This window comes from Micropterus dolomieu, linkage group LG11 (genome assembly GCF_021292245.1).
Source record: "Micropterus dolomieu isolate WLL.071019.BEF.003 ecotype Adirondacks linkage group LG11, ASM2129224v1, whole genome shotgun sequence".
NCBI classification, from domain to species: Eukaryota; Metazoa; Chordata; class Actinopteri; order Centrarchiformes; family Centrarchidae; genus Micropterus; species Micropterus dolomieu.
Window position 1 is genome coordinate 27118929 of NC_060160.1, and position 12949 is coordinate 27131877.

At 41.8% G+C, this 12949-nt stretch overlaps 2 protein-coding genes across 4 annotated transcripts in view; both read left to right on the forward strand.

Moving 5' to 3' along the window:
* ccdc85ca (coiled-coil domain containing 85C, a) overlaps nucleotides 1-12949 on the forward strand; it is a 480744-nt gene that overhangs the window by 31664 nt on the left and 436131 nt on the right. The gene's annotated exons all lie outside the window — the stretch shown is intronic.
* Nucleotides 1-12949, forward strand: part of setd3 (SET domain containing 3, actin histidine methyltransferase) — a 30483-nt gene that overhangs the window by 2427 nt on the left and 15107 nt on the right. For both annotated transcript variants that reach the window (XM_046062889.1, XM_046062890.1), the window contains exons 2-6: nucleotides 2423-2546; nucleotides 3927-4019; nucleotides 4209-4357; nucleotides 4595-4667; nucleotides 5773-6029. In XM_046062889.1, the coding sequence (XP_045918845.1) occupies nucleotides 2444-2546; nucleotides 3927-4019; nucleotides 4209-4357; nucleotides 4595-4667; nucleotides 5773-6029 (675 nt within the window). In that variant the 5' untranslated portion in view covers nucleotides 2423-2443. The remainder of the gene's footprint in view (nucleotides 1-2422; nucleotides 2547-3926; nucleotides 4020-4208; nucleotides 4358-4594; nucleotides 4668-5772; nucleotides 6030-12949) is intronic.

Here is a 12949-nt window from a genome sequence, read left to right on the forward strand (position 1 = left end):
GCTTTGTTTCATCAGGTGGCCAGAAACACAATTCTAAGACTTTATGCAAACTGCAGCTAAATCAGATTTGTTTCTCAACTCGGATCGTCCATACTGTCTGCTGTGTTATTTACAAGTGATCAGATGGGATTTGTGTGTCCAGACATGACCAAATGGAAGTCCATCATATTAGTTATGCTAAGTCCTGTTGGAAATTGAATTGGTCCATGTAAACCGGACTTTGAGACTCTATTTAAAGGTATCATTTTGCTAGCGGGAAAAGCCATAGGCCTAACACTGCAAATTTACTCTTCAGAATGAAATATCAGGCTGGCACTTAGAGAAGACGTTTCACTGTGACACTGATGGTTCTTTGGCCTGACAACATGTTGAGGAGCCAGACAGACACAGGATGCATGTGTTGCTAAAAGCAAAATAAACATTCAGCCATAGTATTTGCTAGGTGAACTATTTATGAAAAGATAAGAAAGATTTTATTGTATGAAACTATAAATTGTTAGGAAGTTTAGAGGATCAATCAGTCAGTACTCAGTTTTCAGAGAACCAAGATCCATCTTGTTGTAGTCTATGTCTCAGATAGTACTGTGACAAAGCGTTTTTTTAATAAAGGAGTACTTCACTCAAATTTGATAAAACATTCGCTTACATCTGGTGCTATCTATAAAATTAGTTCGGGATTCATGTGTTGGACTGCCTGCCGGTGTTCTGTTGTTGTTCTGTTGGTCTGCTCTGTACACACCACATCTATTTCCTGTCTGTCCATCTTGGGAGAGGGCGTGTGTGTGTGTGTGTGTGTGTGTGTGTGTGTGTGAATGATCATCTACGATAACATAACTCTCCTCCAGGCTGTCACTGCTCTAACTTGCTAGTCACCATTATAAGCTTCAGCCTATGGCATTTTTACAGCACTAACAAATTACATATTACTTATATTTGTACTAAACCAGGTATGTTAAGCATTGCTTTACCTGGTCTGTACTTTGGTTTAAACCACTGCCTCTCCCAACAGAACACAATTGAATTTCTGTCTTCAAGTAGGCTAATAAATAAAAAGGATTTGTGAAAGGAAAATGATGAGATTTTCAGTTATCAGCTCAATGTCTGTAAGAAGAAAACAGCTGGGGAAATATGTATTTGAAACGCTAATGTTATGTTTGGATGACATGTGAATATTAAAATATATATATATATAATTTTTTTTTTTAAAGACGAGAAATCAACTATCCTATTGAATTAATGTGTATCAAACATAGTTTTGTCTTAACAATTTGATTTCTTTCTTGTTTTCAGACTGAATGGTAAGGACAGTAGCCAACTACTACGAGCTATGGTTACTTTACGTTAGCCTAAACAAAGAAGCTTTTAGCGTTTAGCCATTGCTAACGTCATATGGAACATAGTTGGCTCGGCTACACAGCAATGCCAGCTGTCTCAAACATAAAGAATAGTAACGTGTATTTAAGGATATAAAGGTAGCGTTTTGGATGTGTTGATAATGTAACGTGAATTTAAACTCACTCAGTCTGGATGATTGTCTGAGGTGCTTGCTAAGTTGAAAGTGTTTAATCCTTTAGTCTGAATAGTTTGATGGCACCGTATAGAGACTGTGTTTTGCAAAAGTATTATTACTCCCTTTCTGTTCAACGACTTGAGGCGGATCTTTTGCTTCAGCTGCACCTGTAGCCCTCTTTCACCTTTTGGATCCCTGGTTCCTATGGTACCAAAAAAAAAAAACAACAAAAAGGGCCGTCATGTTTTCTGATTTTTGGTATTGAGTTGGTACCAAAGTATCTGTTCTCGTGAATCCCTACTCATGAGGTCAAGTATCGGCTGATGCCAATGAAAGAAAAATGCCAGATATTGGCCCCAGTAATTTGTCTATCACTGTTTGTTTACTTTTCTATTCTGCTCAAACAATATGTTTATTTCCCTCCGGCTTTTATCAACATTTTCCACTGCACAGCTGCTCCACTGTCTGTGTCAAACATTATTGGTCAGGTTGATGTCTCACAGACACAGTGCTGCCTGGTATAGGATATGTATTGGGGTTTTCTACTCAAAGTATTCAAGATTATTCTGGAAACAAACTTATTGGGAGAAACCTCGAGACAGAAAAGGTCTCAGACCTCTTTGTAGAAAACCTGAGAGCAGTGAAAAAGGTGAAGTGCGGTTCCCGGCAGTTAGTCAGGCAGGTTTTCTGTCTGCTTTGTCTTTGAGTGGAGTTTACTTTTCTGTGTGGCCATAGAAGAGGAACCACTTCTTCAACCGCTTTGTCCGTTTTAAACATGCTGTAACATTAATGAAACACATGATCAAGTCTCTTTCTCTATATGACTGGTTGAGTTTCAGAGAGCTTCACACAGTATGCATGATTTACATTATAGTGTGGAATGCTAACAGTGATAATGGTGTGTCTTCTCAGCCCAGACGTCCATCCAGCACCATGGGAAAGAAGAGTCGAGTGAAGACTCAGAAGTCGGGCTCAGGAGCCAGCGCTGTGGTTTCCCCCAAGGAGATGATGAACCTCATCTCTGAACTGCTGCAGAGTACGTTTACCTTCACAGTCCTCCTGACCTGGGGTGGTCTCTTTCACCCCCACACTCACTCCACATTCCAGTGGTAACAGTTGTCTGGACAGTAACTCGCATGAATGTATGCATATGCAGTATTTGTTTTAAAGGCATGTTGGGACGTAGACGACTGGGAGAATGTATGGAATGTTGAGATGAGTAAAGTCCAGTTCCTCACTTCTTCTTCTGAGAGAATAGATGTGTTTTACAAAGCTAACTGAACAACGATATGTGAGCTTTATTTTTACTGCACACACAAGTGGGAAGCCAGTGAAAGGTGAAGTCGTATTGCATTGGACTTGCAAAATGACCCTACTTCCCACTTGATTTATTACCTCAGTGACCATACGAGTGTCTGTCTGCCCTCAGTGCTACATGTGGTTCATGTGCAGAAGTAAAGGAGTTCCACTTACAGTAAAACACACTTTAATAGCACCATAATACCACCAATGTCCACCCTGTCAAATTATAGTGAACAATACACGGGAGTAGTTGTAGCCAGTGGTAAGACTCCCCCTCATTCACTTTACTGAGGTCACTGCTGTGATGCAAGTGGGGTACCCACGCAGAGGACTGGGCCAAAGAACAAAACAGCTGAACATGAGTCAACTTGTGCCGCTCTGCAGTGCAGTGTCGGCCAATCAGATACATTTAAGTTCACAGTTCGGGTAGATTTCTTCCTTTCATGATTTGTAGAGGGTAATTCTGCTGCTCGTCTGGTGGTCATTGCTGTGATGGAGAATACATTGATTGTAAAATCCTTCCCAAACGTTTTCAAACGTCATGAACTCAGCCACCACCAAACCTCTGTGCATTTTGTCCAAACTGTTATGTTCAAAACCTAACATGGCTAAAAACAAATAATAATAGGATAAACTCTTTATTGGGATACTGAGTGCCCAATGTTATTCACTGATGACCTCTATGGTGCACAATCCATGCAATGAAGAAGCCCACACAATGAACACAATGAAAGTGTTTTAGTATGGTGCTTCTGCAGGAGGGCAGATGGAGATCCTGGTTGCTCAAAGTACACCGTCTCTCAAACTAAAAGAAAGTACCCCTGGTGTTTTGCACCCTTAATGCATTGTCATAGTCAGTGATGTCCACGCGTTGTGCATCAGCTGCAAAAGACAAGTCTGCTGACATTTCATCACTGTGACTACGCTTTCACCACAGGTGCAACATCCGTCAAAGGTTCTGCATGCTCTACTCACTGATTTAGTAACGAGTAGCTCTGTATGGTGTCGTGGTTTGGTTATGCTTTCTTGTATTTTTAGGTGAACATGCAGTGGTTAAGGTGATTTTGGCCGTATTTTGAGTTGAGGTGTTTATAGTCAACGTGCATTTCCCCAGAATGCAGCAGTGCAGCACCCTCTGCTGGTAAAGAGTGGGAGGAGTACATCCAGATCAGAGGCTTGGTGGAGAAGATCCGCAAGAAACAGAAAGGTGAATGAGTTTTTACCTTTTTCAGTTTTTTTATTTATCCCACAGTACTGAAGAAATGTTAAGTGAGCAATATTGGCAATATTAGATTTCATATCATTTAAATTTAGGGGTCAGTTTGGATAAAATAACCGACACACAGATTATTGTTGGGGTTTTTTTTTGTGTGTGTGTGTGTGTGTGTGTGTTCAGGTATGTCGATATTATTCGAGGGAAGCAGAGAGGACCACTTCCCAGATTTGATGTCCTGGGCTCAGGAAAACGGGGCGTCCTGCGACAGCTTCACAGTGGCCAACTTTGGAACGGAGGGCTACGGCCTGCGGGCCACCAGAGAGATCAAGGTGAGCTCAGACCCAGTGGTGCTACTTTTAGTTCTGACTTGCAAAAAATGTCAAAGTTTCTCCAGTGCTTAAATCACAACATGAACTCCCAGTGCAATATAGAATCAGCCTCAAAATGAAAGTTTGCCCCTCAGTACAGATCCTGCTACCTGTCACAACAGATTGCTAGCTGGTGTTGAATACTTACACTGTGTGTGTGTGTGTGTGTGTGTGTGTGTGTTGTGTGTGTGTGTGTAGGCAGAGGAACTTTTCCTGTGGATTCCCAGGAAGATGCTAATGACGGTGGAGTCAGCCCAGAACTCTGTATTGGGTAAGGACTTGATTTAATGAGTATATAACATCATGTGGGCCACATGAGGAAATGGTGTCATTCCAGGAGCAAAGTGATTCATTTCCAGCAGAGCAAAACTAGCATCTCTAGGTGAAATGATGATTAACTTTTAGGTATTCTTTTTGTCTGCATTCCTTGTTAAACAACACTGCTTTTGGACAGGATGTCAGGGTTTTTCTCTGCTTCAACGTTTTGTTCAGGACATGTAATCTTAATCATAATACCACAAACCTCCTTCACACTTTTTCACACATTCCCAACAATGTGACCAATCGTCAGGTCCGATCATAAACAGTTCATCGGGTCAACTCTCCCATCTCTAGTGAACATTGTGGCAATCGCCTACGTCACACTCAAACCTAGCCGGATGAATGTTTAGTGTTTTTTTATTTTTTTTTTAAAAAACAGTATGGTGCGTGCTCACGGCGGGGCACACAAAGTGGTGGTCAGTCCGTCACGAGTGTCTGCATCTAGCCTGCCAATCTGTGTGTGACTTGTGCTCTCCAGTTTACTATCCACCGGTGCCATCACTACTTTCTGCCCTGCTTGGAGTATTCCCGGTACAGCTGCTTTCACAGTCATCCTCATCCTCGGATTCCACTTTCCGTACTGGTGCCGGGCCGTGCGTGGCTGGACTTGTTCTTTGCGTGGTCATGTGTGTCAGACAGGTGTTCTCCATCCAAACTGTCCTTGCCCTTGTCCTCACCGATCTCTGCCAGGACACTGTTCTCAGTCGGGATCCCCCTTTCTCAGGATTATTTTGTACTTGAGATCCGTCCCATCCCTCGACCTACTGCTTCATTCAGGATACACTCAAACACAAATATAAAACTGCCAAAAGTGTTTGCATGCCCTCCAATCTGCAGTTTAATCCTCTCTGATGTACTATCTTAGGTTTTTGAGATTCTGCTGGTCTCAACTCACAAGTTTTGACTCACAAAATCACCACATCAGTTCCTAGGGGGATGTCTAATCTCCTCCACCACAGGTGTTCTGTGAGATTAGTAGAACATTTCTTCACTTTCATTGTGATCAAATTGCAGCGTGTCCGACAGCAGCTGACTGTGTAACCTCCTCGTCTCAGGTCCTCTGTACAGTCAGGACCGGATCCTACAGGCCATGGGCAACGTGACGCTGGCCTTCCACCTGCTGTGTGAGCGGGCCGACCCTGCTTCACCCTGGCTGCCGTACATCCGCAGTCTTCCTCAGGAGTACGACACGCCGCTGTTCTACCAGCAGGACGAGGTGCAGCTGCTGCTGGGCACGCAGGCGGTGCAGGACGTCCTGAGCCAGTATAAAAACACCGCACGCCAGTACGCTTACTTCTACAAATTGGTACAGGTAGGCAGATACACTGAACACACAGACGCATACATGCTTACTGCATGTGTACACACATTACATATAATGTCAGCTCAGTATGTGTATGCTCATATAGGTGTTTTTCGCTTGTTAGTCTTATTTCTGGACTGTGTAGACGTCATCCGTCTCCCGCTCCTAATCAGCCAGAAGAAGTGTATAGACCTGTGTGGAAGAACGTTTAAGATGCTTTACTGGTGTCCCTTTTATCCAGGTAGGGTTTGAAATGCAGGACTTGTAATGGAGATTGTTTCAACTGTGGTATCTTTTACCACATAAATAAATAAATAAGTAAGTGTTAGATTGAAGCTACTGGTGTCAGTGTTTCCCCTATATGCCGCCGCTACTAAAATTTCCCATATAATAATTAAACTATGCGCTACAAATGTTTTCACTCGCACACTCATCGTTCTATACAAAACAGCTACGTGACAGATGCTGTTATAAGAGCAGCGTAACTCTGAATCGGGAGGCACGCAGCGAGTGTTTGATTGTCCAAGCAGCAGAAAGTGACGGTGAACGCGAGCAGAGGAAAATATTCTGGCAGGAAATGTACGGTGTTGGTTTCAGTGTGGCTTCTCAAGACTAAAAAGTCTCCCCTCCCCTTCAGACTGAGCTGAGCAGGAAGGCTTCTACAGCAGGCTGCGTCTTTTGGCTGCTATGTAACTTAACATTAGCTCAATAGAAAGTAACTGGTAGCTGTATTTTATTACTGCCTACTTGTCCAATGTTGAGAACATCATGTACAATCAGAGAGTAAACTGGTGTAGCCTGCATCACAACTTTCCCCAAATCTAAAGGTTGTAGTTCCTCACCAGTAGAATGATCTTTTGCTGTTGGTTATTTATTATCTGCTCTAGCTTTTCCAACTATTTGTTCAGACATATGGTGAAAATAATGGCCCAATGTGATGTGAAATTACATATTTGTCATTGGAAAACGTAAAATGTTATGGATAGAAGGACTAATGCAGCTGGCTTTAATGTTAGGTTAGTTACCGATGTTCTCCTTACACAGGAATAAATTAGAATAAAATGTTATCAGTAGAGCCCGACCGATTTATCGTTGTGCAGATACGAAAGGGGACATGTAAATAAACAGCTTTGGCTACAAGTAACAGTGCTGGTAAAAGGATAAACTAGATGTGAATATGCTACATAGTAGAAAGTAGTAATTGTGCAGATTCTATGTAAGGTCATTTATATTTTATTTTATTTTTTTTTTAGTAGTATAGTGTTGTTGTTTTTTTTTATAGTTTCTGTTTTGCTGCCCCCTCAATACATACACTATTTAATGTTCATTAGTAATAGTACTCCATAATTTATAACAAATCAGATATTTGTAAAATGTTTTCTGTAGTTCTTGACCCTTATTTATCAAAAGATTTTATTGTACTTTTGTTCAAAGTACTATTTATAACAATAAAGTGTATTTTTATACTGCATTATGTCATGGTATTTTGGTGAGGTCTCAACGTAACAAAGTTTCGCGTACTGCAAAATAAATCGATTTAACCGTTTCATACTAGATACTAATATGAAACGCAGTATGCGGTACGCACTGTATACTGCAGTTGCTGGTAGTATGTAGTTGGCTGTTCCAAAAAACAGCCTGTGACTGTGAGTCTGCATGAAAAATACCAGGACTCTGAAACCCTGGTTTCATTCCACCTGTGCTTTTCTGACTGTGACGTCAGAAAGTCCTCCTTGACAAAGACTCCTCCCTCCTGTCTGGCTAACGGACATGTGCAGCTGTTTGAGCACTTTGCTGTCAGTCTCCCATATTTCTGTGGTGAGCAGCAGTGATGAAGAACAGTTCAGTCGTGGGCCTGGAATGCTCCTCCTTGTCCAGGAGGGGGCGCCATTGGGCCAGAATATAGAGTTAAAAGACCCAAGATTTAGTTTGTGGAGACTGACACCTTTTAAATCAGAAGTGGAAGTGCAGGCAGAGTTGATCTAACAGAGGGTCACTGATGTTTGACACAAACTTTTCTAATCATAAGTCGACGTATCACAGAGTGATTTACATATCAAGATCAGCAGTACCCTTTTTCAATTTAGTGGAAAGATTAAATTTATGAACTGTTAAAATGATCACACAAAGACAGTCCAGTGTAATGTGCCAACAAATGGAATAAGATATAGAGACTGTGATTATTGTAGGCTATATGATGAAATATTGGTTAACGGGCCCACACAACAGATAGTGGGATAGTAATCTCAAAATATGCTAATGTCTCATTATTAATCTGAAGCATGGTGAAATGACAGCTCAGCTTTGATCACCACTCACCACAGTCCTCCTCTCTGAAGTCAGACCCTTCTTCGTGTATCAAAGAATCAGTGAAAGGAATACTTTTCAAAGAATTAGTTCTTTTTGTCAGCAGCTAGGTGTTTGTTTTAATTAGACGATGTACAGGCAGGGGGATGGATGTTTTGCGTGTAAAGATAACAGGGATGGTATCCCAATTTGGCTCAGTGATTTCTGCCAGACACAAATTTAATGGAATATTTCAGATGGTGTGTTTGATTATTGTTTTTTTTTTTTTTTAATTAGTTTTGCAATATTTACCGTTAGTTATATGTATATAACTCCTTTAAAAACAAGGGGTAACTAAAGATAAGAGCTTTGGTTACTCCTCTTTGAAAATGACTTTACAATGTCATTTCAGTGGACTCCACTAGGTGGGAGTGTTGTAATCTAAATGACTTCATGTCAGTGAAATAGAAGAAGAATCCCAGTGCTGGAGGAGCTTTAATCACTGGCCCTGGTCTTGTTTAATGTTATTAATGCTGCTGCTGCGGAGACTGTGTGACACAGAGTCTGGATGCTGTGGTCTTGAAGGGTTTTGCCCTCCCATAATGCAAACGCCTGTTTGGTTGTGTGTCATGTACAGTTGACACCCTGTTTCCTAAGTAAAGCTATTGACAGACAGAGATTTGATCTGAATGTTTTCCTCACATATTCGTGTGTTTCATTATCTGTTGATACACACGATTTAAATGTTGTAGCTGAATGTCAACCGGCTGCAGGTACACAATCTGCATTGCTAACTGTGACGTCGGCACTGTAACTAGAGGGATAGAAGGCCCAGCTGGTTAGCATGAATGTAACGTGGGAGTCGCACTAAAAGTCAGCAAGAACAGGTTGTAAAAATAAAGTAAGTATGACAAAAAATTCATATCCCGATATAGGTCATTCCATATCCGATAACGATATATATCCCGATATAGAAAACTTTTTGTTAAGTTGTCCGTGGGCAATTCATTTAACGTTACCTGAACACACATCATGGCTGCCACTGCTGGATACTGTTGTGTGGCTCGTGCATTATCTTTAATGTTTGTGGAAGAACGGACTGCGGTGAAGTTAGATTGAAGTTGGAATTCGACATCTGTTGAATGAAATATCCAACTTCAAACTAACTTCACCGCAGTGCAAAGCGCCGTTCCCTCACCAAAATATCGCGGTAAAACGATAGAAAAACATCCATCGTTTACAATTATGTTCTATCGTCAAACGATAGATATCGTCATATCGCACAGCTCTATAAGTAAGTAATGTAAATGTTTGTCTGTAACGCACGCACACACGCGCGCATTGCATTTGGCTTGAGAAGGAGACAGAGCAAGGAGGGTTCATGGAGGTGTGTGTGTCCTGTCCCCTCGTCTTTGATACATCTCCTTTCTTAACACACACACACACTCCCTCCTTGTGTAGCTCTCGCTCTGTCCCCACCTCCTCCCTCCTCTTCAGATGACCGGGCTGGAAAATTAGCTTGTCACATTGGCTTTGAATTGAATTGACCTGAATGTACCTTCCTCAAAAAAAAAAAAACCCTCTCTGTCTCTCTCTCCTTTTCCGACCCCCACCCCTGCCTCCCCCACCCCTGTGCCTGTCCGCTGTGTTGGATGTATGATCAGCCGCACAGACTGATATATGCTGATGTATACAGACAGGCACAATCTCCACTGGCATTCCCCCAAACACAGAGATGTGCCTCAAGCATGTAAACCCTTCCCAACCTGCAGTGTGTTCTGGAATGGGTAGGAAGGAGAGCTGTTTATGACCATTTAAGTAAAACAGTTGTAATCATCAGTATTTCAGATGTTTGGTTCCTGGCTCAGTGTTGTTGTTCAATGTGCGGATTTGCTTTCTTTCCAAGAGACGAGAAGTTTCCGTGTTCAGCACAGAGCTGATCGGGACGTGGTTAGCTTAGCTTAGCAAATAGACTGATCATAGATCTTACTGTGTCATGCTACTGATAGCTGTCCACTCTTGGATCAGTACAGACACCTGATATGTGTCCTGTTGCAGCTGGACCTCATGTCCCAGCATTTTCGGGTATAGTGTAATGATACAACACATTGGTGCAGTCGAACCCATTTAGTGGCACATTGTGTTAGTAGCTGTTCTCAAGACAGAAACAGACCTCAAACTAAATGGGAATAGGAACGTAAAGGTGCTGGGGAGTTTTCCTGGACACCCACACTCAGCCAATTAGCAGCTTCACTGATGGAAATTACCCATGAGCTTTTGCACTGTGTGGTTTCTTGTCCATTCATTGATTCAGACTTTACCTGTACCCTCACTCGCCCACACGCTCTCTCTCCCCCCACAGTGGCACATGATGGATGACCCTTGTCTGAGGATGCTAATGCATCAAGAGCTCAGCGTGCAGTGCTCTGTGTGTGTGTGTGTGTGTGTGTGTGTGTGTGTAGAGTCTGTAGACATAGTCCATTCAGCTGATTTTACACCTATGTGTCAGACACAGGCCCCTCAGTGAAACTGAAACTGAATATGTCTGGTTGTCAGGTTTCTTCCTCTCTCTGCTACCTGCTGAAGTTTTCTGTGCATCCATCTAAAACAAATATTCACCACTCGCGCATCACCTGCCAGTAACATTTATAAACAATATACTGATCTGTATTTTTATGTGTGTAAGATAGCCTGACTTGGGTCAAAGTGTTGGTCTATCTGTTCAGCTATGATTCAGATTGTGAGTACCTCAGTATCCTCCTTGTGCTCTGTGTCACAGCCGATGCTTCTGCAAATGCTGACCGTGGTAATGATCAGTGGAACAAACTACAGTAACCAACTTCCTGTTGTTTTTACAACACCAGCATCACACCTGTCTGTCGTCTTTCCCTCTGATTACATTTATAAGCAGTCTATAATAACAGGTCTCTCAAAGACTGTGTTAAGTGTTTATTAAAACCAGTAATTAAATGTTTGAATACTGCTTAGAAATGCTAAATAGGGGTACTTTGAAACATCCAAGCTGAAATGAATCTGTTAACTCGGATTCTGGGTCAGTTTAGAATGAAATTGAATTCCCACTTACAAGGACAGTGTTATTAATATAGTTAGCTCGCACCTCTAATTAGATTCTTCTAGATCTATCTAAAGGCTCGTGCAGACTACACGACTTTCAGCGTCAGCAATCGCCGTGCTGTTCACACTACACAACATGCCGTCTTGTTACAGGAGTCTTGAAGTCTTTGTGGCGTTCACACTATATGACTGGTCGGTGACAGGGGGTCACACTCTACACGAGCTGACAACGACTCTGTCACAAGGATGCTGGTCTCCAAACCAGGTTTTGACAAGAAAACGCACGTGAAACGGGAAATGACACGAACCTGTTTGTTGTTATAAAGTAGGGCTGGGCAATAAAACAATGATACTTATTGCAATATAATTTTCCTCAATAACAATATAATACGTGTTCAATATATCGTCAGTAAATATTGCTTTAATTCATTTTAATAACGAACAAATTAGCACTTAATTTTTCTATTAAAATATTTATTTTGTTGAAAAAAAGAGGCCTGGAAAAAAGATTAACTAATCATATTTGTTGAAAACGATAATAGTTTTGAATGTTCTACCTCAGACTTGTGAAGTGATCCACTGTTTGGCATCAAGTGTTTGTCACATTCTGACCATAAAGAAAAGTTTTTTATTTTACTAAGCCTATTTAAAATCATATTTGATTGCAGAGCGCCGTAGCGCATTTGCGTAGCACTTCCTCTCACCCGTACCTCTCTCGCTCTCTCTCCCTCATGGAACACAGCTGCACAGATCTGTCCAACACAACGCTGTCCTTGTCGGAGACCCAGGTTACAAAAAGTTATCAGCCAGCATGCAAGGAGCCTAGCTACAAAGGAGAGCTAAGTTAATGTTAGAATGCAGCTGGATTTTCGAGGCTAGCACGCTGTATATAGCTGGTAGGGCTAAAGGACCATCAGGACACCTCGCCAACTGCCATCTGATGTCCTCCTCTGTGATGAGGGTGGGGTCTGTCTGCTCAGGGGTAGGTAAGGTCCCTAACAATCTCTTGCACTCGTAGAAGCAGTTGTAGCTTTCAAAGTGGGCATAAAAAGTGTTCCTAAGGTCTGTGAGTGATGGTATGTTGGATTTATTGTTGTTGCCTCTAAGTGCCCTCACCCTCTGAAAAGTCTGCTAGGTGCTCATATTGCTGAATTATTGTTAAAGTTTGTCTTTATAGGTTTGGCTGTCCTCATTTTAGGGCTGAATGATTTGGGGGGAAAATCTAATTGTGATTTTTCTGCCAGATATTGCAATTACGATTTCGATTTGAAAACGATTAATCGTTCAGCCCTACCTCATTTCATTTTTCACATAGCGGTTTGCTTTGAGGGAAATCCAGTCCTTTCAGTGAAAAGCTGTTAAATGTGGGGAGTGATCTGTGGTTTTGAGTTGGGATACCTCTTTACTTTTCTGACTGGGGTGGGGGTTGTTATGCAAAACTTGATGAAAACTGCGAGTATGTTGACCCTGTCATTCAGATTACCATGAAAAATGCTCCAGTCAGTGTATGCAATGGTTGACGTTGTGTCTTCCGACCACTGGCTGATGTATGCTTGTTTTCAATGACG